Source organism: Tetrao urogallus (assembly GCF_951394365.1).
Source record: "Tetrao urogallus genome assembly, chromosome: 21".
Lineage (NCBI taxonomy): Eukaryota > Metazoa > Chordata > Aves > Galliformes > Phasianidae > Tetrao > Tetrao urogallus.
The window spans coordinates 3,958,942-3,986,636 of NC_136834.1; the positions used below are offsets into that span (position 1 = coordinate 3,958,942).

At 55.1% G+C, this 27,695-nt stretch overlaps 1 protein-coding gene across 1 annotated transcript in view; it reads left to right on the forward strand.

The window, feature by feature from the left end:
• SAMD11 (sterile alpha motif domain containing 11) overlaps positions 1–27,695 on the forward strand; it is a gene marked incomplete at its 3' end in the record, with an annotated part of 68,876 nt that overhangs the window by 33,552 nt on the left and 7,629 nt on the right. The window contains 7 exon segments of the mRNA XM_079545668.1: positions 13,861–13,985; positions 19,860–19,952; positions 22,414–22,433; positions 22,436–22,453; positions 22,455–22,469; positions 22,471–22,582; positions 25,111–25,261. Coding sequence (XP_079401794.1) covers positions 13,861–13,985; positions 19,860–19,952; positions 22,414–22,433; positions 22,436–22,453; positions 22,455–22,469; positions 22,471–22,582; positions 25,111–25,261 — 534 coding nt within the window.

Consider the following 27,695-nt stretch of genomic DNA (forward strand, 5'->3'; position numbering starts at 1 on the left):
CTTGGTTGACCAACAGTTGACCAATGGTTGACCGTGAACCAACAGGGAGCCCTGCTGGCCAAGAAGGCCAGTGGCACCCTGGGGTGCACTGCACAAAGCATGGCCATCTCTGTCCATCAAAAAACAGCCCAGTGCTGTTTTTGATGTGTGTTTACTGTACTCCCTTTTTGGAGGAACGTGAGATTGAGGTGGCCCAGGCATATGTGTGTCCTTACTGGCATGGGAATATGTATCTTGTTTGCAAAAGTGATGCTTTGCACAAAAGGCTTGAAGCAGTACAACACCAAAGGTAGTATTTTGGGGCAAGAAGCACCGAGGACTTCTCTTTGTGCTACAGGTAGTTTCTGGTGCTTCGTGTCAACTTCCTGTTCAGTTACAGATTAAAAACCAGTAGGAAGATATTAGTACAACTGATGCTGGTGCAGCATGTGTAAGCCAATGGAAGACACTGTTTAACCGCCTCCGAAGGACATTGCTGTCAGCATTGTGGCTGATGTAGGCATCAGAGATGGGATGAGAGAGTATCAGCGGCGACTCCCAGCTCCATCAAATGCAGTGCTGGGTTCTGCCTCCCTTCTGCTCCCATCAGAGCAAAGGTGGGCAGCGAGGAGCTGAAGGACCAATGGCCTCTGCCAGTTAGACGCACTGACACGTCCCCACGTGAGCACGACGTGGGCTGTTCCGCAGGCAGCAGCAGTGTGTGAAGGTCATACCTGTGTGCCTGGAGAGACAGATCCATCCCTGCTTAATGGAGTGTTGGGTGGGAATTAAGTCTTGCTTCCCCCAAGTGGCTCAATGGAGGAAATGGGGAGGGAATGGTGGGAAACATGAACCGAGTCACGCTCCGGTGGGGCAGAGGGATTCACTGGTGATTAGGTAAGCACCGCCTTTGGCCCTGGAACATAAAACCTTATAATTCCTAAAATTTACAACATTCAGCATATAAAACCCCCACCCCAACCAGGAGGCGTCTCGGAGCCGGTCCAGGAGGCACATCTCACCCAGTGCTCCTGTAAAAAAAAACAGCTGAAGGGCTTCTTTTGTTCGCCGGTCCTCAGAGTAAAATCCCTGTTTTGTGGCCGTAAGCTTTTGGGACTCTAAAATAGAAAAGAATGGATTCCTTCCAGGCGGACCCTTTCATGATAAATTTCAGCCTAGAGCAAAGTTTTATGGCTGAGTTATAAACCCCTAAAAGGCAGAGGTTTGTAATGGAAGCGCTGACACGAGCCCTAATTAATAGCCAGCTGAGCGACGATGCTGCAGTTCAGCACAGCCACGGCTCAGGGTGCAAACACCTCTGGAAATCAGCATCCCTGTCTTCAAAAATGAGTATTTCTGAACCTCGTGGCGTAAAACTGCTCTGGTTTTTATGGCAGCAGACACATTTCCTGTGCTCCCTCTGCCTGCTTGCTGCCTTCGTTTAGCTTTCTCCTGCCCAGACCGTGGCAGAAGGGTCTCAGTGATGTGCAGAGCTCAGCCCCCAGCAGTTGGGCTGGTCCTCCCCACCCCATGGCAGGACGTGGGACCTGTAGTCTCTGTGCTACATGGAGTCAAGCAGCTGTGAGAGCTGCCATCCTAATTTACCTGTCATGGGCTTGGCTTTGATCTTCCTTTCCTAGCTGCCAGAGGATGCCTGGATTCGTTGGCTTTAGCCACCGTGGAATTGCTGTCAGTCTTGCCCTGGATAAAGACATGTAATTGGGTACAAGGCGTTCTGCCTGCAGAAAACCCAAAGCTGGAGATAGGGGAATTGTCCTGAGAGGGGAGATTAGGATCTGTCCTTGTGCTGCCAGGTGCTTTTCTCCCATCTCTGTCAAGCTTTGAAGTTAACACTAGCTTTCAGCCTTTGTTTGCAGCTCCCTTCCTTTACAATTGCCTTTTTAAGGTAGAATTTGCTTACACAGATACCTTACTCCTCAAATAGTTAGCTGAAGCGTGTTCTAGATGAGCGTGCACAGGTTGCAGCCCATTCCCTGCGCTCTGCTCTCCTGCTGGTGGCAAAGAGCTGCGGTGGCTCAGCTGCAGATGGGGAGCGAGGGATAGATAAGAGGCAGTGTGTGCTACCAGCATGCAGCCATGCAGCTCTGGATGGACACTAACCTGTAAAGAGTGTATTTTAGGCCAGGAGTGTCTCCTGTCTCGTGCCATCAGGCCGACACGTTGGGCTTCCCTGTTAGTCCAGCTCTGGCACTGAGCCTTGCAGGCAGGGCTGAGTGTAAGCAGTGTGGCTGCGGTCAGTGCTGTGCAGCTGTGGTCTTATTGGGAAGTGGTGGAATGGGGTGGGTTGGTCAGGTTTGGAGTGGGTTTGGAATGGGGCGGGTTGGTCAGGAAGGAGGAGAAGTGAAACAAATCCGGGCAGGTGGAAGAAGCAGAAGGAAAAATGTTTGGGGAATGGGTTGGGAGGAAAGGCAGTGCACTGGTGTAGTTCGTCAAGTGATGCAGGGAGAGAAAAAGAGCAGGAGAAATGGAAAAAGCGAAAGGTTCTGAGCGTGTCAAGGCTGCTCCTGACTCAGTCCAGGTGCTGCTGTGTCGTGCATTGCTGTCAGTGGGGCATCCCACCATGGGCTGCTGCAGAACAGCTCTGTGCTGCCTGTTTGCTTAGTTATCTCTTCCTTTATGTCTCTTTTCTGCAAGCTTTTGCCTTCTAATCTGGAAGACCTGAAGGAGGGACTGAGAGGTCAGGAGAGGCGTTTGGCAGCTGGGAGGCAGATGTGACCCACAGCACCCTGCAGCCTTCAGCCTGCTGCTAGAGGAGCTGGCTGCGAGCAGATAAAGCCTGCAGCTTACAGCAGGAGGAGCAGACAGCTCCAGGGAGCTGCAGTGCTGGCAGTGAGCTGTGCCCCACTGATTGAGTGGGGCAGATGGGGAGATAGAGCCCTGCAGAACTGCAGCTGCCACTCACACTGCTGGGAAGCTGACTGTGTGCTGCAGAATGGAAAGGATCCCCGTGACAGCCTGCTGTGTGCTTTGTAGGTCCATACAGGGAGGGCTTCTGAGTCACATAGGGCTGAGTTTTGGGTTATTTCTGCCATGGCTTCACGATGTTGGCTGCCTGCAGGAATGGTTTCATCCTCGTCGTGGCAGGGCACACAAAAAGCTCTCACCTTTATGACTGGTAGAGCTCTGCACCAGGACGTGCTTCCTGAAGGCAGAGGTGCTAAGTACAAGGAAGCTCCTGGTGCTGGCAGGGATGGATGTTCCAGGTGGGTGAGTGCAGCGTGTTCATCAAACAGTGCCTGTTTGATCTGGGACAAAAGCTGCCCGAGTCAAGGGATGTGTTCTTTTGTTTCGCTGGAAGATGAGAAGTAAAGTAAAGCCACACCAAATCCATGTAGCTGATAGATATCAGCAAGGGCATTCTGTGTCAGGAAGAAGAGCAGAGAGTTGGGGAGATTCAGCCAAGGAGCTCAGCCTCCACTTGCATAGAAGAACACGGGCCACCTTTGCTTTGATGGGTTTGAGCCCCACGAAGCATCCACGTGAAGGCAGAGCGTGTAGACACTGAGATGCAATGGGAGGAGCTGCTGAGTTGTCATTGCAACTCATGTTCCACCAGCTGCTTTGTGAGGGCTTTGCATGGCAGCAGGATGTGCCTCAGGCTGCTTGGCTTAACCATCCTCTTTTTGTGCATCTAAACACCCCCAAGGGATGGGCAGGAGGGAGAGAAAGTCATTCTGTGGCTGGAGGCACCAGTGGAGGTCGGCTCTGGGAGCTGCTGGTGGTCTGCCTGGGTTCTGTGGGGCATCTATAGGTGAGTGAGCGAGGGATCCTCAGGACTTTGCTTCTCCCCTCCCTGTGGGTCTGGTCTTACCCTCTGGTCTTGCTTGTGCAGGTTCTGACACACGTGTGTGCTCAGATGGATGAGCGGGGAGGAGAAGATCTGTTTCCATTGACCTGCTGAAAAGCAACCTTTCATCTCAAAGGATCATTTCACCATTATTTTGTTAGCTTTTTGCTTTGATGATCATTGACAGAACACTTTGTGGGGCTGTTGGGGTGGGAATGGGGGAGGACACCGTCCGCATACCAGATTCAGAGAAGCAGGATGCAGAGCTGTGTGTCCAGGTGCAAGGGATCTCGTGTGGAACAACCCAACCAAGGGATTCCTGTGCTGTTGGCATGGATGCATGCTAGGTTGCTGCTTCTGGGGAGCGTGCTTGATGCATACAGTGATGTCCTTCTGCTTTTAGATTGCATGGCGAATCACAGCTCCAAGGGCACATTGCTGGAGTAGGTTTCTGACCGCCCTCTTCACACCCTACTGGGAAATCAGGTTTCATATTTAAGTCAGTCTCGCCCTTCATACGTGGGATCTGTGAGCGATTCCTGCAGCTCATCAGCTCCCACCGCTCATTGTCTAAACTTGTGCCTTATCACCCATTTGAGATCGCTCATCTGACTGTTTCCATATTTCATCCGCTCAGAGCAGGCAGCTTAATGAATTGAGAAAATGAGCAGAATTTGGGATGTTTAAAGAGACCTTCCATCCATTGCACCAGCTGCATGTCAGCAACACGTCCTTTTTATTGGCTGAGCAAAACATCTCTGTTTGTCCATGACTCAGTAGTGTTGGAACGCGGCATCCGGATGAGTCCAAGGCTTCAGGGAGCGCTGTGCGTGTCAGCAGGATCAGCCCATTGATTGCGGTGCAAATCAGAGCTGCCAAAAAAACTGTAAGGAGGAAAATTGGGACCTCTGGGCCGCCTGGTGCTGCAGGCAGAGAAGCGTTGAGCCCTTCCCTGCACTCATACGCAGGCAGCAGCTGCTTGGCTGCTGAGGGGTGAGGCTGAGTGTGACTTTGGGTCTGGCAAGGAGCTGAGCTTTTGGAAGGGCTTTGGGAGGGAGAAGGGTGGAGATCGAGCGTGGGAGGCTGATGTGGAGTGAGTGATGGGGTGGGTGGTTGTGGTAAATGAGGGGACTGAGCAGAGGGTTCGTGTGGGAGCACAGCAAGCCCCTGGGAGGTGGTGGGTGGGGAAACGGAGAGACGGTGCAGCTCTGGGAGGAGGGAGGGATGCATCACCTGGAGCAGGTGGTGGAGGTGTGTGTATGGAAAGGAGGGCAAAATAGAGCTGGTTGCTGGGATGTGTAAATGCAGCTGGCTCAAAATAGCTGGGAAGTGCATGAGCCTCTCCCCCAGCTGCATTCTGCCTGCTCTGCTAGCAAAACTTCCTTTATTTGTGGCCAAGGTGAGCTGCAGGCTGCGGTCAGGAGGGATCGATCGGGGTGTGATGGATGTTGGGAGCAGAGATGTATGGGTGCTATAGTGCTTGTGGCAGGGCCATGGAGATGGGCTGCTGTGAGCCCATCCTGCCTCACTGCTGCATGCACCAAAGGTGGGAGCTGGGGGGCTTTCAAGGGACGATGCACGGTGTATTTGGGCACGCATCTCTGCTAATAAGAATCAGAAGAGAGACTGTAACCGAGCTGCAGGCTTCTTGCCAGCCTGGGCTGCTGGGTTCTGCATCACTTCTGTAATCCCCGTGCTGCACACAGGTCTGGATGGGGGTCTCACCTGCAGGCTGCAGGTGGAGGAGCAGGAAGGGCAGTGATGGTGGGTGAGGGCATTGATGGTGAGTGAGCTTTTCCCCGTCTCGTTTGTTCTCCTCATTTCTGTTACGCGTTGTGTCCCTCTGTCTGAGGTCATCATGCCCTCTGTACTGTTGCACGGTGATTTTTGGCTCCGGGGTTGCAACTGTGGTATTTAGGATGAGAGGTGACAGCCTTAAGCTGTGCCAGGCGACATTCAGGTTGGGCAGTAGGAAATATTTCTTCCCTGAAAAAGCAGTGATGCATTGGCACAGCTGCCCAGGGAGGAGGGATCAGCATCTCTGGAGGTGCTCAGTGTGGAGATGTGGCACTGTGGGACACGCTCAATGGGCACGTTGGGATGGGTTGGGGTTGGACTTAGGGATCTTAGAGGTCTTTTCCAACCTTAATGATTCTATGAGATGCACGATAGCTCATCAAACTCAGCAGCCCTGTCTGCATCACTGCAACAGGAGGAGGAATCTGAGGCTCACAGCGTGCCATGCAGGCATCCCTGTGCTGAGTGCTTTTGTGGCATGTGTCACAGCTATCTGTCAGCATGAGGTGCCCTTAGCAGTGGGCTAGGCTTGTGCTTCACCACAGTGCTTCATCTTTTCCCCATCTCCAGTCCAGCTTCAGTGTGGTGTAGTTCCATCTTCTTTTTATTTATGGGCTGAACGACGAAGCAGGATTACAATAAAAACATCTTTAAACTTATTTCCAGCTCATTTTGGAGTTGCCAGCTCTACTGATCATTTTTATGAACTGTCATGAACATTAATGAAATTTTATGAGCATTTTGCTCAGGACATTGCAAGATGATTTTTTTTCCCCCCAAGATAAGTCTGGAGGGAGAATTAGGTCTGTGTGAGCTGGCTTGGGATCTGCAGGTGTCTGAACCTCCCCCCCTTCCCTCTTGCCTCTGTCCCCTTGCCTTTCCTTTCCCTTCTGTCATCACAGAGCTGTAGAAGGTTGGAGTTGGAAGGGGCCATTAAAGGCCATCTGGTCCAACTCCCTGCTTTGAATGGGGACACCTGTGGCCAACAGGGACATCTTGCCCCTGTCTGATGGGTGACATCTCCTTGGAAGGAGGAGATTCCAGCAGGGCAGGGCAGGGTTGATGTCTGAGGAGGACAGAGCAAGGCTGGATTTTTTATTTTAAACTGGTTTTGAAGACTGGAAGCAATATAGATGTACCCAAGGGATCCATGGAAAGAGAGGCAGCCGTGCTCTGAGCTTTGCTTGCTGGAAATCCTGCTCGTATCTTGTGCATAGGATGCAAGATCGCCTGGGGTACAGCATGGTCCTATGGCTGTGGATGCACTCTGTTAGCACTGAGTTGGGTGCTGAGTGCTGTGTAGCCCCATGCCCACCTGGCGCTGCACGGTGCTGTCGGGCACGTGGCAAGCTACAGACACTGATCTCCAGGTCAGTGCCAGCTCTGGGGCTTTGCAACCTGTAGGAAAAGTTGGAGATGAACTACAGAAACGAGGACGGGGAGCCAGAAGGCATTCCCAAGCCTCCCCAGTGCTTTGCTGGTGATGGGGATGGGAGAGGCGTGCAGGAGGTGTGCAGGAGCAGCTCCTTTGCGCAGGGCTGATCTTCCCGTGTGATGGCACAGTGGCTGGCAGCAGCTCAGCTGCCTATTGTTTCACAGCTACAAACTTCCCCCCACCCCCACCCATTCCTTTTCGAGTCGCCTGATCGCGGCCTCCAAATCCTTGACCCAAATCCTGCTGCGCCCAGCTTTAGGGCTGATCCTGCTCTGCCTGCCACGGCCAGCGCCTGCCAGCTGGGAAGGTGTCCATCAGCAGGATGCTGCCATCCCAGCTGATAAGCAGGGAGGGGGCAGAGCTTTCCCTGCTGACTCAGGAGCCCCAAGCTTTCCCCTGGTGCTGGCACTGACCTTGCCTGGCACTGCAAGGCCACGCCAGGGCACTGCTGGATGGGAATGTGCCCATGCAGTGCTGCTCATCCCCCGGTAGCTCTGTTGGGCTGGAAGGTGGGGAGCACCTCCAGCAGTAGGAAGGGCCCTTTTTCTTTGCTGGAAGCTGGTGTGCTGATAAAGAGCAGCAGAGGATCTGTTTGTCTCTTAGGGATCCACTTTGCTGGATGCGCGCAGGGTTTGGAGGTGGAGGGTCTCTGTTCTGTCTGCTTGCAGGAAATGTGTTTTCTTCAAGGGCTGCCGTGCACACATTGCTTTGGAAATGGGTGATCAGTTTTAGTTTGGGGGTAGAAAAATCTGAACTACCAACAAGAGAGAGCTCAGGGCTGTTACTTCCCCCAGTCCCAGCGCTGTGTAGCCGCGCTGTTACATAAGGTTGTTTCTCGCAGCTGTAATGATGCAACAGTATTTATAGACCAGTCTGGGTTTTCCTTTTAATGGCTTCCATAAAAAGCTCATTATGCCCCCCCTGCACAGCCCTGATTTACATGCCCTCCCCATCCCCACGCTGCGCTCTGACACCGCTCTGCTCCCGTCGCGAGGGCAAAGCAAGGAGGGGAGAGCGACCAAAAGACCAAACCACCTCCAGCTCTGACAGATGCTGTCTGCTTCCTTGGAGCCACGCTCTCCAGCATCACTGGTGCTCCCAGGAGGGACTCAGTGGTACAGGAGGATGGCACAGCACAGAGCCAGGGGATTGCTGAGACACAGCCCTGAGCCTGAAGGAGATGGGGTGGGGGAGCCCTGCGTGCTGCTCGGCTCTCCCTGCCCCAACCCGTGCCGCCCTGCATCCCTCCTTTTGCATATTGGATTCTTTATTCTTTATTAGAGGGAGGGGCAGAGGGCTGGGACAGTTTTATGGCAGCGGTATCGATCGGTAAAATTTAATATAATCCCTGCAGTTACTGAGTGATCGTTAAGGGGATGGAGAGCCGGTGAAACATATTTAAAAAGAAATATTTTTTGGTTTTATTTCCTCCCTGCTACCTCTCAGAGTCTCTGCTCCCTTCCAAACCCGGCATCTCTCCCCTGCTCCCCGTCCCTTGGAAGACACCCATCTATTTCTGACCTGGTTCTCCCCACTTGCCCTGCAGCCGATTGAAAATCAGCAAAAGGCCAGTAGGAGAGCATGGCTCCCTCCATACAGCAGCTCCATCTGTAGCTCTTTGGCTGTAGCACCTCGCTGGCTGATGCCTCCCACTCTCCCCATGCCCACGTGCCGCCCCATGCAGACACTTGGTGAGGTTTCTGTTGTTGTTTGGAGGGCTGCAGTGCACCAGGAGGCAGCCACTGTTGGAAACGATGGAAATTTTGGCCCAATTTTGCCCTTTCCCTGCCCTCCCACTCCGTGCCATCGCTCTTTGCAGTCGCTCAGAGCCCTGCATCCCATCCCCAGGCCCCGTGGGCGCCTGGCTGCCTCCGCTGGCTGCGAGGGCTGCGACACTGATTTATCTTTTGGTTAATTGTCTCCATCCATTAGTCTCCCCATCCTTCTCCTTGTTAAAGATGCAGCCGCCGCTAATCTCAGTAAGTAAAACACATTTAGCAGGCGTCGCTCCCAGCTCGAATGTGGCTCAGAAGCAGCTGAGCATCCCCAGGGTGCTGTGGGTACCCCCCATCCTTGCCTGCTCCCCTGCTTAACTTCACAAGCACTGCTGGGCAGAGGGTTCTGTTGCAGGTGTTGCTCAAAACAACCAGTCACCCAACCCTGATGTTCCCAGAAGTCACTCACAGAAGCTAGTGGCATGCCTGGTACCCTCAGCCTCCTCCTGATCCATTGGTACCCCCACGAGGATGGCTGTGCATAGCAAATCTGATAGACTCATCCTTCCCTGTTTGCACTGGGGCTCCGTGGGGAGCACCTCCCCATGCAGGCAGCTGCTCTGACAGCCTCATGAGTGCCTGTTCCTGGAAGCACTGCAGCTATCGAGTGACTGCTGGTGCCCCATTACTGTGCCATTACAGAGCCTCATCAGAGCCACCCGTGCTGGGGAGACGGAGGGCCAGGCAGTGCCATTAAGCATAGCACAGCAGCCAGAGCCTTCGCAGAGAGCATTAGCGGCGGTTTCTTTTCCTCCAGAGGTAATTTTTGCAGCCATTAGTTGGCAGCGTGTCTCAGTGCTGCGTTTCCCTGGGATGCACGGCGAGCTTCTGGGCAGGGAGAGCCTTCATCACCGCTTCCCTGCGCTCCTGCAGGGGGGATCTGCTGCTCCCGTTCATTAGGATTTGGAAACTGCCCAAGCTTTTGTAATTACCCAACCCCTTCTCCTTCTTAGCAGCGAGGCAGAGCCCGGTGACAGGCCAGGGTTCCCGTGGGATGGCAGCTTGCAGCAGCCTGGGGTGTTCTTCGCAGTGGAGAATAGGCAGAGGCATGGCATACACTATGTGTGCTGGGATGGTTCCCTTCTGAGGCTCTGCAGAGCACAGCAGTAAACGTCACCGAGACACCGACAGTGACCTCAGGTTTAGTTCAGTGTGAGCTCTGCGCCACGTGGTTGGCCAGAGTTGGCCTTAGAGATGTCCCCAGCACTGCTGCCTGTCCTTTAGCTCTATAGCAGGAGGGACATCACGGTGAGCACAGCATCCCATTCCTTCCTCAGCCATCAGCGCTCGCTTCTTTTTGCCCCTTTCCCACCCCCACCCTTCCTGAACGTATCCTGCTCTGTGCAGCTGCTCAGTGCAGTGTCACAGAACCAGGACGATGGGTTCAGATAGGGAGCAGCGCGTCAGCTGTGATTGGAAGTGACAAAAGGAGTTCAGCTAGGCTGGGTTCACTGCTCAGATGCAGGGCTGGGTGAAGCTCAGTTGTGGACTCGAGGCTGCTCATGCTAGGAGTGCATTGCAAAGCTAAAATAGCAGGGATACCTGCAGATCAGAGCTCCCATCATCCAGGAATGGGGGGTTATGAAGCTGTCAGCAGTGCTCTGGGAGCTGAAGTGCCCAGGCTCAGGGCATGCACCTCTGCTGCTCACAAACACCTGTGTCACCATTGGCCCTAAAGCATTAATTACCCAAACCCCATGCAAACCCAGTATTGCCATGGCAACCTGCAGCCCCACAGAAGGCTGTTTGTCTCCTCCTTGACCTTTCGGGAGATGTGTATCTTGCTCAAGCCCCCCTTCTCTAATCCGGTTTTTAAAATATAATATTATGCTACTGGAAGGGATCAGACCTTTAATCTGATTGTGTGTGCATGTGTGTTTGTGCATGGGTGGGGGGAGCCTGCGTCGGCAGCACCAGGCAGCGAGACAAAGGAGAGCAGAGCCCTGTGCCCTGCTGGGCTGCAAGTGAGCACCTGGGGGGGGATTACAGCCTTCTGTACAGATGGGGAAATCCTCCACGTGGCTCTTTGCAATCCCCTCAGTGGGGCTCCTGCCTGTGGGGCTGCGCTGGAGTGGAGCTGTAGGGGTGATGCTCTCCCAGCCGTTTCATTTTTCCTTCCAGGGAGCTTCGGTTGCTGGTCTTGTGGTGCTTTAATGCTTGCCAGGACAAGCAGCCAGGTTTCAGGTGCTGCTATCCGTTGTCATCCCTGGTTTTGGATGTTAGTATCCTGCAAACTGGATTGCGTTCCCTGTAAGAGAAGGGTCTTCAGTCCTGTGCTGGCTGCGTGCGCTGCAGCTCTGTTCTGTGCACGACAAGGTTGCAGTGAGTGAGTCTGCTTGCAGGGCTGTCACCATCCCTGGGGCTGCTCAGGAGCTGTGGGGATGTGACACAGAGGCTCACTGTGACATGGGTTGGCGTTGCATATGGGGATCTTGGTGGTCTTTTCCAGCCTGAATGGTGTGATTCTGGGGTGAAGGTTGGAAGACATCACCGAGATCACCAAGTCCAGCCATGAAGGCAAAGATGTGAGCACAAATTACCAGCAGCCAGGGTGAGCAGGACGGAGCAATCAGGGCCCAGCTGGCCAGAGGGAGCTGCCCTGGGGCCAGCATTGGTCAGCTGGGTGATAGGACCAGCTGTGGGCCAGCCCTGCCCAGGTGCTGCTCACTGTGCATAAGTGCTGGTGGTTGGGCAGTGTGCAGTTGGCTTTTGGCAGAGGTGAGTGCTGGGGGGAATTTTTCCAGGAGCTGCTTTTTGTTGAGAAACACTATTTTTGGGGGGTTTTAGGGCAAGTGGAGCTGGTGGCGTAGGGCTGGTGGTGGTGGGGATGGGTTGGTGTAGGGCAGGACTGACTGGGAGGATGCTCTGCTGGCTGCAGGGGGACAGAGGGGGCACCTGGAGGACTGAGATTCAGTTCCAAGTTAAGCTTCCTCAAGGTTGGCTTTTTTTGTGTTGTTACTTAATTTTCTTTGTAAAAGGTGTTGGGATGAAGGCAGTCAGTTGGGCTTTGCTCATTGGAGGTCTAAGAGGATTGCTGGTGAAAATGCTGCAAGTTTTCTGTCTCGAACAGGCAGGGGATGGCAGAGTGAGCTCCCAGCACACACGAGTGCTGCAGAGCTGCTCCTGGGGATGGTGCAATGTGCTAAAAGCTGTCTGATCCTACGTGCTTTGCTCTGTGTCCCTTTTCCCTCAATGTCACCTTCGTGTCAGCTTTGTCTTCTGCAGAGCCATTGGGCAAAGCTGCATTTTAGGGATGGCCATCAGCCCTGCTTGGGCGTGGGTCAGGTCTTTTAGGTGTCCCTGCCGGTGCTGGGGTGTTGATAAATGTGATGGGACACCTCCTAAAAACATAGGTGGCTTTTGGGGATAAAAGCTTAAGATTTGATGCAGTTTCCTTCCCTGTAGAAGGCAGCTGCGTTTCAGTGTAGGCAGAAGCCCATTCCTTCCATAGGAAGGAATAGGTTGGTGTGTTTGGCTGTGAGAGGTGCTCATTGGGATGCAGGATGCTCTGCCATTGCAAAGATGTCACGATCCTATTTTTCTCTCCCCCTGCACTCCTCTCCTCCACCCCTTCCCGAGCGTTGTGCTGATGGCAGCGTTTATCTGCATTTGTCCTCTGTCCCTGACATCCAGTTATTGATTGGCATGATTAAAAAGAACTGATAATCACTTCACATTAATCCCCTAAATGACTTAAGACACCAAAACATTTGCATAATGCATCTTAAAGGTGGCAGCTAAAAGAGGATAAGACCCAAAAGTGCTTGGCAAAGGAGAAACGGGCTTCCCACTCACCTGTGGGCTCGTTTCAGTCATGAGCCTCCTGCTTGCATAAGGAGCAATCCGTGCGGGTTTAGCGGAGGAAGACGCACCGGGTGCTCAGCAGCTTTGGGATTTGAGCATCCCTGAGGATGCCGGGGGGAGCAGCAGGTTGGAGAACCTCTCCAGTCTGCCTCACCATGTGAAAATCTGGAGCCAGACGCCCGCGGAAAGTACCTCTGTCTAGAAAGACTTTCTGCCCTAAACTTATCTGATTAGCCGGCAGCTAGACGACAGATTAGCCCCCGCTTGTGCACTGGGCCGAGGATCTGGTGCTGAGAGTGGGCTGAGGGAGGGGAAGAAGGGGATCAGAAGGGGATATTTAAGGGCAGGCGGGAGCTGGGTGAGTGCAGACCATGCACCCTGCGTGCAGTCCTGCTGCTCCCAGGTGAGGCCATCTCCTGCAGCGGGAGCGGTGGCCATGTGCTGTGTGTGGCAGCACCGGGCGGGCACGCTTGGCACGTGAGTAGGGCTGGGGGGCTGCACTCCCCCGTGGGGCATCTTCCTGCAGGGAGATGGGTGAGGAGCAGCCCTGCTGAGCACCTGCTGCTGGGGAGGTGGAGGGGGAGCATTGGAGGGCAAAGGGAGGCTCGCAGCTCTTCTGTTTGCGTTTATGGAGGAGTGTTTTGCAAGAGCTTGGCTGCACTGAATGTCTTTCTGAGTTTGGGTCCTTCTCCATAGGGAGGAAGCCAAAACTGGTTGGACCCAGCCCGCTCCTCGGCATTCTGATGCAAGGAGAGGAGCAGATAGTGCTCTGAGGGCTGTGTAGATAGAGCTGTGCCATGTGCTCTGAGTGCTGCACGCGTGCAGATCCACGGTGGGCTTCTCTCTGAACAGAAGAGCAGTTTCCAAGCAAACAACGGTGCGTTCCAGCAGCGCCGGAATGGAAAATCTTACTTCTCGAGGATAGAAGGGATGGCAGCTGATAGAAAACTATCAGTTCTCTCTGTTCAAGTTTCCTATGAGCGCTGGGACGGAGCTGCAATTCAGTTTTTCCATCCACGCGGCCCACGCACCTTGTGTGTATCTGGCACAGCTGACAGCTGGCGGCCGCTCAGCCCTTTACGGGAAGCAGTTTGCTCTCCCAAACCAAGGGGGGGGTGATTTGGGAATGGATCCCAAGGAGAAACCCCCACCCCCAGGTTGGGGTAAACCTGAGCTGCTCACGCAGGCATCCGCACGCGAAAATCAATTACGTGGCGGCAAATAGGATTTCCTTAACTTGGTGCTTTTCTGCTCTGTTGCAGCCGTGATAACGACCTCTCCACTATCATCTCCAACCTGCATCAGAGCCGCCAGCTCGTTATGCCAGAGACCCAGAGCCGCTGTGAATTCAAGAGGAACAGCGTGGATGTTGGCTTGGGAGCTGCAGGTAAGCGGCCGGAGCCGGTCCTGCTCCTTCAGCCCCAGATTTGTGCATTCCTTGGGGCGGCTCTGTTCTGTTCTCTTTGTTGTTCAGAGCGAGCTGTGCGAGGTTTCGTGGTGTTCTGGGTGGCGGTGAACGTGGAAGGGAATTCTCGGGGATGTGAAGTGCTGCAGTGTTTTGAGATCTCAGCCCTGCGTTATCCTCACGTCCAGTGGTCTGTGTTAAACTACTGCAAATCAGCTCGTGCCAGCAAAGTGCAACATCCCCGGGCTAGCATCAAGTGAAGCAGAAAGGCCTTGCAGAGAGCGTGGCTTGATTTGTAATTTCATTAATCAGAGGCTTCCCTGCTTCTCCTCCTGCATGAGGCTCCCTCCTGGCTGGGGCTGCACGGGGGGTTGTGCTGTCTGCAGAGCAGCCCCAGCAGCTCCCCCTCCTTGCTGGCACGGCTGAATCTCCTTTTCTCCTTCATTACACAGCTCTGAGAGGCAAACTGGCCGGGGAGATAAGTTGTTCCTTGTGACCTGCCTCGTGTCTGGGTGTCTCGGCTGACCTCGTGTGTTAGAATGGTCTTTTAATGTTGTTTGCTTCACAGGGACACGGCTGGCCCTTATCAGTGCTGCTGAAATTCTGAGATCCTTAACATGCCAGAAATGCAAAGCGTACTTCTCGCTAAGCAGCAGCAAAGATGAGAGGCAGAGGTCCTCATTTGTACCTGCTGGAACTGTTGTGTGAGGTTCTCCCATTGCAGGGGAAGGAAGAAATGCACAGCTGAGGCAACGAGGACAGCAATGTGAGCTGGAACTGATGCTCACACCATTCCTGGTGTGCTTGTAGGGCAGGGTGAGGAGCCTAATGTGGGTGCACTTGGCTCTTGGGCTGAGCAGAGGGCAGTGCAAACAGAGGCTTGTTTATTGCAGGGCCCGTGGGGCCAAGAAGAGGATCGAAGTCGGCAGGGTTGGTTGGTTTATGATGAATTCTGTGAGAGCTGCTTGATTTATGGTTGAGACCATGATTAGAGGCAGGGCTGTAGTTCTGAACAACGTGGACTGGGAAAGCAGAATTATTGCTGGGTCTTGAATGCTCTTTGCAATGTAGAAAGGGACTGAAACTGCTGGGAACGAATGGCATGTGTTAGTTCTGGGCTCTGCAGGGTAGGGCTCGAGCATCTGCAGAAGTCTGGATCAGCAAAGCTGAGAGCTGCAGGGCCTGGGAAATGCATTTATAGTCAGAAATGAGAAGGGTGCTCTTGCTGCTCTGCAAGGCTCACGGGGGACAGGTGCTGGTTGTGCTGCTGGTGCACACCTTGTGCTGCTCTGAAGTGCATGAGAACAGCAGGGCATGGAGAGGCAGATCAGCAGTAGGGCAGGCAGAGCTCTGCTTCCTGCCTTGTCTTTCCTGGCTTCTTTGCTAGACCTCTGTACAGATTGGAGATGTAGAGCAAGGGAACTTAGCTCTCTTCTCTGCTGCTCCCCTTTGATTAAAATGATACCCAGCTCCTCTTTGGACATCAGGGTTGTGTCTGCATTGGGCTCCCATCCATCTCCTCCTGCTCTGCCCTGAAACTGACTCTTATTTTAAAAACAAATAGATGATCATCATTGAAAATTGAAGCTCTCTAGCAGAGATGCTGGAAGTAAGGCTGGTCCTGGGTGGAGAAACCTGGAGGTGAGCTGTGACGATTGAGTGATACCCACAGCCCCCAGGCTCACTGGAGATGGGGGGATGCTCTCCCCTCTCTTGTGGTTTTCTGCTCTGTCCTTCCCTTCTGGTGCTTGCTGAATGGCAGGATGTAATATGCCAAATGGAGGAGGAAGGGAAAAGTACCTTGGAAGGGGGTCTTAATGGAGAGAAGCACCCTGCAATGAGTCCCTTCCAACTCTGGGTGGTCTGTGGTTCTCTCCCTTCTCTCCCCAAGGTTATTTGTTCCTCTGTTTTAACACTCCTGTCACACCTTTCCACTCAATGCTCTGCCAGGGGGGCAAAGGAGGAGAAGTTTGGGGAGGGAATGGAAGCAGATTAGCGTTTAAAAATGGGTCTGGGGGCTTTGAGGACTTGAGGCTGGTGAAGCTGCCTGCCTCCCCTTCCTTGGGGCTGCTTTAAGGCACCAACCTGGAGCTTTCATCTGCAGGGGAGGGGAGAGGAAGGGTTGGGCCCGGGGATGTTGTGGCTAATGGTAAGAGACAGCATCCCAGAGGCTGCGTGTCATAATGAGCTGGGATGCAGCCGTGTTTTCATTTAACAAAGCAAAACAACAACAGCCGAGCTGCTTCTATTGAATTGTTGCCTTAAATTGAGCAGAAAATCATCACCACATGGACAGCTGGGAGCTGGATGCCCGGGCACCTTGGCTTGCAGGAAGGCTGGCTGCTCACCTAGGCAGTGGGAGGGTCCGTGCTGTGCCTGTCTGGAGGCTTGTCTGCCCTTTGTGCTTTCTTCAGGTTCCTGTTTATTTCTTCTGAAGCCCAGCAGGAGGCACCCAGCATCCTTTGGAGGTGAAGGTCCTGGGAGATGAAGCAAAAATGGCCAAACCTGGTGTGGAAATGCCTGGCGTTGCCTTTTGCTGTGCCCTGCAGGTGCAGCTGCAGCGTAGCTTTGGGCAGGGGCACCTTGGTGCAGGGTCACAGCGAGAGGCTTCCCCACAGCAGCCCAAACAGCTGTATATAATCAGCAACTTTTCCTCCCTTTCCTTGCAGCTCTGGGAAGAGCGAGATGATCCTCCTTCCAAAAATAACCTCCTCTGCTTCCACCTCCGCTCCCAGGTGTCTCACAGGCAGCTGAAAACAAACTGTCAGCACGGTGGCATCTCCCTGCTGCTATGGATGTGCATAGGGATGTGTCGGTTCCTACGCATCAAATCCACTCCCTTGTCCTCCTGTTGGCCCTTCCCAGCCTCCCTCCATCCCCGGGCTCCTCAGCAGAGGGCAGTTGGATGGCTTTCCCCCCCCTGGCAGCTGAGAGCCCCTTCCTTGGAGCCAATCAATGGAAACCTTCCCACCCCAGTGGGGCTTGGCAAACATAGGATCAATAAGTTATTAGCACCATTCTGTCAGCTGTAATGTGGAGATTGATCGGGGCCGGGGCTCCTGCACGCTGCCTGGCACTTCCTCAGCCTGATAAAGATGACAGATTAAGGGAATAAGAAAAAGGAATTAAGGAGTCTGGCTGTCAGAGCTGTCACGGGCTGCAGCGGCGCGGGGCTTTGCAGGGGTTGGATGAGAGCAATTGGACATTTAAATGGTGCTGAGGGCACAGCACTGCAAAGCCAGCAGGTCCCCAGCACGCCCGGACCTCCAGCCCTGCCTCCTTCCATGCATCTCTTCCAAAAAGCAAAGGGGGGATTCACAAGTTTGCAATTGCTAAACAGCCTCTCTGCAGCATATAAAATGAATCCAGATCTCTCTCTTAAGTGCAGTATATCCTCTCTGTGAGTGTTTTCCATACTATGAATATTTACCACCCTTTTATGGCACGGTGCACGCCATAAAAGGGAATTTTGCTGGGAGACCTGGGGACATCAGTGTGCCTTCCTTATTAACCAGCCCGATTCCAGACAGGTCAGAGGTTGGCTCAGCCCTGCTTCCTTCCTTGGGAAGGGAAATACTGGAGCAGGTTTTGGGGCTGGGCATGGGGAGGTGGGAAGGAGCGGGATGCTGCCTGCGTGGTGGGAGGAGAGGCAGATGGCCAGTGAGAGCTGAGAAGGGGGATCCAAGCTAGGGGTGGATGGAGGATGTGCTGGGCGTTGGGAATCCTGCTGCTTTGTGCTTGAGACGGTGACACGGGTCCGTGCTGTGTGACACACGGGTCTGAGAGTGACAGCTTGCAGCTAACTTCAAACAACAGCCAACAAATGGATGTGGAGAGGGAGCGGAGCGTGGGGAGAACGCGGTGCGGTGGTGCAGAGTTGAAGCCTGCTGCTGCCGTGTCCTCTGGGCCGTCCAGCTGACCTGCTGCTAGAGGATGCTGCCTTTGTTTTGCTGCTAAGTGGCAGAAACCCTTTGCTCCCCTTTGCCTGGCCCTCCAATCATTCCCATTTCCATTCTCCTTGCCCTCTGTTAAAGGACAGCCCGCTCTTCCCATGACCTTGCGCTGCGCTCTGCCTTTGTTCCATTGATCCCTGCTGGCAAAGGCTGGGACCGGCTTGCTGCTCCTCCTGCCCGGCCCCTCATCCCATGGCTGCTTCTGGGGGCAGCCCAGGGCTCTGATACTGGTGGGGAAGGACATCCCCTGTGTCCCTGCAGGGCTGTAATTCACGTTGCGCTGAGGGATTGGAGAGAACTGAGCCTGTGGAGCTGCTGCCAAAGCATCGTGGTGTGGTTCTGGGAATTGTCATCTCCTGGGGTTGGGTTTGATGATGCTCTGTGGGGAAGCCTAGAGCTGAGCTTCCAGCCTGCCCAGCTGCCTTAGGCTCTCAAATCCTGTTGTCAGAGCACGGTGACTAGAAAAAAAAAGCATTTTCATTTCTCAGTCTGCATGGGGGTGTGCAACGTCACCTACCCTGCCCTGATAGCAGCGCAGTCCTGCTGATAACATCCTTCCCAATTGGGCTGTTGTGGAAGGCAGGAGGCAGAAGTGGAAAAAAGAAAGGAAAGGAAAAACCCACATGGGTTTGCTGCCTGCTGGCCAGGCTGGGAGAAGTTATTTCAAGGGTAAACTGAGGCAGGAGGAGTGATGGGATGTGGAAGGCAGCCAGGGCTGATTTGTGGCTCCGCACCTGGGATGTGAACTCTGGCCGGCTCCATCCTCCCGTCTGTTCTGCCATTACTGCTGTTTGATGGCAGTTATTGGGGCTCTGCTGCCAGCTCGGTGCTGTCTGTGCTAGCAGGTGGGTGGTGCAGGGGGCAGCCTGTGCTGCTGGAAGCCAGGAGATGCCACTTGTAGCTGTGCAGAGCTGGGGATGCTCCTGAGCTGCAGCGTGGTGCTCAGTGCCAGGGGAAGTGCAGCCCCAGAGCAGCACCTGGGCCCACCCAGGGACTCTGAGCACGAAGGACACTTGGCTTGGCTCACAATGTCACCTGGAATCTGCCTGCTCATAAATAGCACCGTGGGGCTGTGTAGCCTTCCCTAACGAGTGCATGCTGCAAGCTGCAGCAGCGTTGCTTGCAGGTGCTCTGTGTGCTGGCTCAGATGCTGCTTGTTTGCGAGCTCTCCTCCCGAAGATGCTGCATCTTTAACAAGCCCTTGATAGATGAGGATTTGATGCTCGCAGTGACAAACAGCCTCTTCCTTCCTGCCCATATGCAACATCATGCTTTCAGTTTCCCCAGCGTTATTATGGGAGGCTATCGATTCGGAATCCGTTTGGGGATGCTGTAATTGTGTATTGGGTATTTGGTTCGTGGGGCTGCGCTAATGCAAAGGGCTCGAGCGTTTCCGAGGGGAAAGATTGCAGAGGACCTTGAGGTTTTGAAGAGGAGAGAGAGGGAGGGAGGAGGGGGAAGAGAGAGAGAGAGAGAGAGGGAGAGAGAGAGACACGGTGGTGGTGGGAAGAGTCGCGGAGCTGTTGTGCTTTTGGCGTGTTGTTTTTTTTTGCATCGGGGCATGAAAGGAGTGGAAGCACCGGGGGGACAAAAGGCAGCAGAACAAACGATGAAACTCAGTAAGGAAACGAGGCGGGTTGGGGATTTATGGCTGGAGAGCGTGGCATTGATCAGAGCTCCAGCAGTCATTACGCGCTTTGGGGCTGCGCGATTAGGAAAGCAGAGCGCGGCTCTCGGGATGATGATTTTTCTTACTTTAGGGCTTGGTTTGGTTTTTTGGGGGGGTGGTTTTTCTTCTTCCTTTGCCTGTAGTGCACGTGAGCGCGCGTTGGAGAGCAGCAGAGCCCCCCCCAGCTGCTTCTGCACGGGGCAGCCTCTGACACCCAGCTCTCATCTCTCCTAGATGACATTTTAGGCAAGAGAAGAGTATGCTCTCCCAACAGCAGCAGTGAGTGCCCGTTAGAGAGCAAGAAAGCCCGAAGTGAGTCCCCAAAGGGTAAGTGCCACCTCCCTCCGCCCCTTTCTTCTCCTTTCTTAACTTAATTGAGATGGGGGGGGGGGCTTTATCTCATCAAAGTGGGGGGGGAATTGCCTCTTAATGAGAAGGATGGCTTTGCGGTCTGCAGAGCAAGCTGCAGCTTCGCGGTGGGTTTGAGGGGTGTCTGCTCTTGAGGCAGAACGCCTTGATTACGTGTTTAATATAAAAGATACGGCGGGGCTTATCGTGCTGGCATCTGCTCCCTTAAAGGGAGGATGGGGCTGCCTGGCTGCTCGCCTGGCAGCGTTCCTGCAGACATGTGATCTGCAGAAGGTTTCTCTTTTAGAGGGGATTTAAAAATCTGATTTGTTCCACGGCTCCTTGCTGCAAAGGCGATTTGAAAACTTTCTTTACAGCCAGCAGAGTAATGGAGCCTGCAGCTAATGAGTTTGTCTCCGCGTTGCCTAAAGGAGGGCGTGCAGGCCGCTGGCTTGCAGGCTTTGTTATGAAGTTGTGCCTAATGAGCTGCCAGCAGTGCCCACCCCATCTGCAGTCCCCCTGGCTGTGGGAAGGAATGAGAGCTGTCAGGGCCGGGTCCTCTGGAGGTGTGTTCTTGGAGGGGGGGGGGGGGGGGTCCTGCAGGCTGAAAACCTGACGTGCTGGTGTGTCTGGATGTATTGTAGGTGATGGTGCCTGGTTTGATGGAATGTCCTCTCTGCTGGTGATTCCCTGTCCCCACGTTATGGGATGCTCGTGTCACTTCTTGCAGCGTGCCAGATCTTTGTTTCACGTGTCCCACCTCCCCTGTGCTCTCTGTTCCAACAGGAGCACCTTAGCTTTTCACTGAGAGGTGCAAAGGGGGAACCCCTGTATGCTGCCCTTGGCTTCTTCTCCTTTCATCACCCACCTGCCCTATTGCTGTTGCATTGGGATTCTGCTCAGAAGAGCCCAATGGATGGATGGTTTTGCCATGGGAGCAGTGGTCTCATGCTGTCCCATCCTCTGCCTTCCCACTGCCCTGTAGGGCTGAGCACAGCCCTGGGCTTTGCTCTCGGGATCCAAATGCTCCGGGTGACTCAGGCAGGGATTCCCCCACTCGTTCTGAGAGGGGTTCCCAGGATGCCTGGCATAAAAGCAAACTTTCCACTCCCACTTCTTTTCTCAGAAAGTCTTTCCCTGCCCTTTGCAAGACAGGGTGGAAAGTCTGAGCTGAGCTGTCTGGCAGCCCCCACGTTCCCTGTTTGTGTTGTGCTCGAGCACAGGGGGCTCCCCAGCAATTCTTGGCACCTGGCAGGTGTTCTGGGCCTCAGAATGGGATGGAGATGCTTTCTGAGTCTCAGTTTGCCCACTCTCTGCCACGTAAAGGGGCCGAAGGGGGGTTAGAAGTGTCTTTGCATCCTGTGCCACAGACTCCATGGGCTGCCCATGTGGGATTTGGGACCCCAACTGTTGGAAGAGGGAAGGTGACCCGTGTCATAGCAAAGAGCCAGAGCCAGCAGGCCAGTCCTTCCCTGGCCCAGGGAAAAGCACCTGTAGGGCTGGGAGTGCTCCCAACAGGGCAGCAGCCCTCCCTCCACCATCCCTCCCTCCCCTGGGATGCTCAGGAGGAGCCCCTGGCGGTGCAGCAGTGGCTGTCAAGCAGAGCAGAACGTATCTGGCGTCCTCATATGGAAATGTGAGCGTGTAGGGCTGGCAGGGCATGGGGGGAGGGGGGTGACAATCCTCCAAGCTGTGAAGGGAAGGCATCAGGCAGCGTGCCTGCCTGGCACTGGGGGCACAGTGTGGGGCTGGGGGGCACGCTGTAGGGGGTCCCGTGGTTCTCCTGCCCACCTTGTTGCTGGGAGTTCCCCCATCACGGGAAGGGTTTGGCCCTGGAGGAGATCCGAGATAAAACCACCACAGAGGGGGAGAAGGGTAATCACTGTGCATTGCTTACAGTAAACACAGAGCTTCTGTGTTTTCATCTCCTCGTTGCCAGCCTGGGTGTGATTACGTTGGCCTCGGGGCGGTGGGGCTGCGTGCACAGACCCGCAGCAGTGTGCTGTGTGTGCTCCTGCACTGCCTGGCTGTCCTCACTGCCTGCCGTGGGATCAGAGCTGGCAAAGGGGAAGAAGATGCAAAAGCAGCCATGTGTGGGCATGGGCTTGCCCGGGGAGGGTGGAGGGGTTTGCCATCATCAGGGTGCTGAGACTGTGGCACTGTGAGGGGCATGGAGTGGGCAAGGTGGGGTGGGGATCTGAACGATGCTGCGGTTCTGTGGTCGTCTAGGTTGGTGTCCTTCCAGTGGTGTGGTTGTGTCCCTGTGCTAAAGACCAGCATCTGTGTGTGCTACAGAGCAATTGTGGGTGTTGCTGTGTGTGAGCCCGGCCGTGGCTGGAGGCCAAGCCGTGGGTATGCACACAGCTGGCACCTCATTGGGTTCTGCACGTGCCAGAGCTAAAGGGAGATTGTCCCAACACCAAACCTTTCTGTCCTTTAGAAAACTCCCACACGCCTCTGCGTGGAGGGACTCAGTGACCTCAGATGACCCCAGAGGGAGCACTACAGGCGCATGATGTCGGCGCTGAACGAGCACGGCACGTTTGAGGAGCAGCAGCAGCAGCGGCTCTACCAGCTGGCCAACAGCATGGCAGTGCCCAGCCACGGAGGTAGGGCTTGGGGTTTGGGGTGGGGAGCTCAGGTTTTGTCAGATGGGCTGTTCCCAGTCTGCTGCGTGTGGTTGTGGTGCCGTGGGATGCCCTTTGCTGATGGGCTTTGGATGTGGTGTCGTTAAGCATCGACAGCGTGAGCTCAGGAGGTTTGTGCATGCAGACAAAATTGGTGTCGGCGGCCTTTTGCCTTAATAAGAATTAGGTGTCCTATGGCTTTACAAACAATTAAAACGTGTAGATGCAGCTGAGATGCAGGGGAAATGCTGCAGTCGGTGGGACAGGTTCTTGCATGGTGTCATCTCTTGAACTTAGTGGTGTTGCATCCCCAGGGCTCACTCTGGTCCCCAGCAGTGGGGGCTTCCAGGTTGCACGTAGATTGCAGCTTCCAGCACCAAGGAGCTGGCTGCAGGCCTTCCCAGGACGGTCTGCTCCTCTGAGGTGGAGTTGTGTGCTTAGGGACAGCAGGGGACCCCTGGTCCTGCTTTGTTCCATCCCTGCTTTGTGCCCTGAGCTGGGGCAGTGTCGTGTGGGAGGAGTCCCTGCGGTGCCTGTTGGTGCTGCATGACAGGAAGGGTCACTGCTGGGTTTGCCATCAGATGGGGACAAAGCTGCCTGAATGCAGCGTGGCTGCACGATGCTGTGCTGTGCCTAAAGGGGGCACCAGGCAGATGGAGGTTCCACCCTGGGGAGGGCTCAGCATCCTCAGGAGCTCATCGTCCTTGGGATGCTCAGCATCCCCACGCAAGCAAGCTGCAGGCTCCTGTGCTGCGGGGAGGATGGATGGGACCCAGCTGCCTGCATCTGGCAGTGCAGGAGAGGCAGGAGGTGACAGCATGGCTCCAGCCTGGGGGCAGAGAGCATGGAGCACTGCTGACGAGTGGTGCTGTGCAGAACCCACAGCCCCTTTGCTGCTTCCCAGCCAGGGCTGTGGGGAAGGAGCACGAGCAGCACCCGCGAAGCATTCCATCCATCCATCCATCCATCCAGCAGGAGCTGGAGGAGAATCTCCAGTCTGGGAGCGCAAATCCCCAGGGCTCCTTGTTAGGTTAATGAAGAGGCTGTCTTCTTTTCCACTCTGTTTGATTTGATTGGCTTCTCTGGGGGCAAGAAGGCGATTCCTGTTGCTGGAGTGTCAGAATTGGCTCATCAGTGTTCCCACACCCATGCAGAGCTGCGGAGCTCCGTGGGGCAGAACCCCCCCAGTGCCACCCTCCTCTCCCCCCCACTGAAGGAGCTCATTACCTTAAAAGCCCAATGTATGTATATATATATAATGGTTGTGAGGCAGTTTTCTCCTTGGCGGAAGGGGTCACCCTGAGCGTTGGGAGCAGAGACAGAACTCGTGCGTTTTGGATGGGCTCCACACCGCAGCTATCAATTATTACTGCCCCTACAAAGCGCAGTTTATCCGCCGGCTCGCACGGAGGCACCGATACCATTAATAATTTAAAAAAACGTTAATAATTTAGGGTTGTTTTTTTTTTTTTTTTAATTGCTTCCCCCCCCCCCCCCCCCCCCCCCCCCGCCTCCCCTTTTCCTCAACCTCTTTTCCCTCCAGCCCGCCTGGAACCTCAACCGGCGGCGTCCCGCTGTCCATCAATCTGATTTCCCAACTGTCAGAGTGCAGGATTGTAAATAGCAGAGCTTGTGTGTGTGTGTGATTGGGGGGGGGGGGGTGAGGGGATATCGGGGGGGGGTGGCGTGGGTTGTTGTGGTCGCTGGGGATCGATGCGGCTGCTGCAGCTGGCTGCACGCCAGGCGGCTGAATTACCGCCGCGAGGGGTGACCTGGGGTCCTGCAGGTAATTAATTAATGAGCGTGGAAGGAGCGCTGTGCCCCGGCTCCGAGTGCTCCGGGCTTTAATGCGGTCCGGTGGGGGTTTGAGCTGAGAGAAAGAAAGGGAAAGGAGGGGGGAGGAGGGAAGGTGGGGGGGGGGGGGGGAAATGGCTGTTGTTAGGGGGGGGGGGGGTCTTACGGTGCGGATGGGTTCGGTGAGGGAACAGCAGCCTTCTCCTGTCCCGCAGCAGCACCAGGCGTGCAGCAACCTGCAGGACCAGCATCCTGCTGCTGCTGCTGTGGGGGGGCCTCCTTTCCTCCTCCCCTCCCTCTGCCATGGGAGGCAATTAAGCCCCCCCTCCTTCTCTCCTCCATCCCCCCCCCCCCCCCCCTCCTCCCTGCTTCTCTCGGAGTTGCACAATTTCCTCTGCTGCCAAACTCCTGCGGAGGTGGAGGCGGCTCTGCTGCGCCGAGTGAGCGCCGCGTGACAGCAGAGATGGGGGGGGAAGAAGAAATGGGTGGGGGGTGGCTGTCGCCCGAGGGCCGCAGGGATGAAGGATGGGGAGGGGGGACACGGGGAGAGGGGGGAGCTGGAGGAGCGCTGTCACCCGCGGGGAGCCGGCAGCAGCGCAGGGGGAAGTGGGGCAGGGAGGGGGTTGGGGGGGGTGTCTGGGAGGAGGAGGAGGGGGGGGGATACCAGGGACCCCAGGGTTAGCGGGGCTTGGGCTCAGCGCTTCCCTTCTCCCCAGATCTCCTCCGGGCTCGGCAAGAGGTGGCGGCGGCGGCGGCTGCGCGGAACCCGGGAGCGATGGAAGCTCACATCCCCACTGCTGGCAATTCGTCCTCGCAACGCAGGAAGCAGGGCCTCCCCCAGCACAGGGACAGCCACTTCCCCGACAGGTAACCCACCGGTGTGGGGCTGGGGAGGGGGGCTGCAGCTCATGCAGGTGTAACGTGGGGTGTTCAGGAGGCGATGCGCCCACCCTGTGGCTGTGGGGGAGCCCAGACCCCCTGCCCGGCTCTACCCGGAGCGAGTGGAGACGTTGAAGTTTGTGTTTTGTGGCTTCTCCAGATGAGAGACAGAAGGAATGTGCTGGGATGGAAGAAAAAGAGAAGAAATTTCCTTTTATTTATTTATTTTTTTTTTTTGGAGGAAGAAGGAGGCGAGGCTTCTCTCTCCTGCTGCCAGCAGTGCTGGGAAGCCGGCCCTCCCCTCCCCAGCCGTGCCCTCTGCAATCAGCAACTCCAGAGGGAAATGAACTGAGTGCTTCGTGCCTCCCCACCAGATCTGGGAGGTGGGGATGCTCACAGGAGCTGCAGCCTCCGCCTTCCATCCGGGGCAGAGGAATCCCATAGGGCTGGGTGCAGACCTTCCCCTGCCCTTTGGGTCACCCCCCCTTCCTCCCCCATTTGGATGCCCACAGTGCAGGTGCACGAAGCACCCCCAGGTGTGGCCCATCCATAAGGCTGCTGGGTACCTGTGCCAGCTGTGTGTGCAGCCCTCAGGAAGTCCTATGGCTCACTTTCCCTCATTGTGATTGTTTTCCTTGCTTTGAAAGCATATGGTCCAGGAAGGTCCCTGAGAACTGCAGTCAAAGCAGAGCAGCACAAAGCAGGATGTTGGCAGCCCCGTGCCAGCTTGCACACAAGCAGAACGAGGGTGTCAATTGGTGTAGGGAACCTGCTTTGGCAGGGGGGTTGGACTCGATGATTTCTGGAGGTCCCTTCCAACCCCTACAATTCTGTGATTCTGTGAATGAGGCAGGGAAGCAAAGGAAGCACGGTCCAATCCAGCAGCTCCAGGCCTGAGACACCAGCAGTAGAGCCCTGTCTGTGCATCCTGCTCCTGGTGCAGTCTCCTTGGGTGCCTGAGCACCCCGAGAGCTGTTGGGATGCTGCACAGTGCTAAGCAGGAAAGCACTGGGTTAACTCCTGCCATGGGGTAGCTCTTGCTGTGGGTTAACTCCTAGCATGTGTCCTGCCTGCAGCTGTCAGCAGGGCACTTGGGCCATGCTCTCTATCACAGGGTAAATCAAAGCAGCTTTTGTGCACCTCTGCTTCAGAGGGGTAAGAAATTTCAGAGGTTCAGGTGGGCACTGAGCATTGAGGAGGTGGTGGTGGAGGCAGACTGCAGGTGGGATGTAGGCTGCTCCATTCCCAGCAGCAGAAGCAGCTTGGTGGGCGCAGGGCTGGGGTTCCAGGTGGGTTCAGGGATGGAGCTCCTACAGCAGGCAGGTTGTAGGGGAGGGCTGTTGGGGTTGGAGCTAGAAAAAGGTTTGGAAGGAGGAAGGATGGAGCTGGGAGGTGTCGTGATGATGGCTGCAGCCTGCTGCCAGCACAGCCAGCCAGCCCCGAGCTGCGTGCCGCCTGCCTCTTACCTTGGGTTTCAAGTGTCTCTTCCTATCAAACGCAGAGCAGAAGGGAGCAGAGCTCTCCTGCCTTCTTATTCCCCCTTCTTCCAGCCGTTCTAAATTTATTTCCACGCCTTGCCGCTTCCAATCTGCGTTCCCAGACCCGTTCCCATCTCGCACCGCAGCCTTTGGAGCACGCTGGGAGGATGCGATGGGGTTAAAGCGTGAGGCTCCGATTTAACAGTATAATGTGTAACCCCATAATGACTTTAAATATTGATTATTTGAAGGCCATTAGCGCTTATTGTTAAGGAAAAGTCGATACTTTTTAAGCCTCGCGAACCATTTGTCTCCTGTTAAAGGACATATCAAATTTAGCAGCATGCAGTGCAAATCCCCTAATACTGTGCTCGGGAGGCTCCAGCTGGCATGGCAGGGGGGAAAAGAGGGCTGGGGGCAATATGCAGGAGCACTCTGACGGTCACAGAATTGCTCGTTGCAAAGGCGAGGCTTATCGGATGCGATGGCCCAGGGCTGCGTTGGTGCTCTGGGAGTGCAGCTCAGCCCTTCGTCAGGGAGGCAGAAGAAGAGGAGGAAGGGAAGGATCAGCTGAAGGCTGAGATCTGCCTGAGGGAGGAAGGCGCGAGGCTTTGGCTTTTGGTCTGCATCTCCACATCCCATTGGGGTCCCCGCCGCTGTTGGCCATGTGCGTGGCAGCACGGTCCCTCCTTCCCAGCAGAGCATCGCTTCCCAGCCCTGAGCATCTCAGCTCCTGCAGGGCCGGGGGTGGCGCAGCTCCTCATGGAGCAGAGGGGCTGAGCAAGAGCGGGTGTGGATTCCTTTGGGATCACAGCGTGCAACCTTACGCACAAAACCATCCTCTGGTTAACGCTCTGCTTGCCTCTAACCAGAGAGCCTTCCATTTTCCCCATGCCCAGCCCTGGTCCCTAGCACAGATTGACTCTTCTCAGCTAAAATCTGGG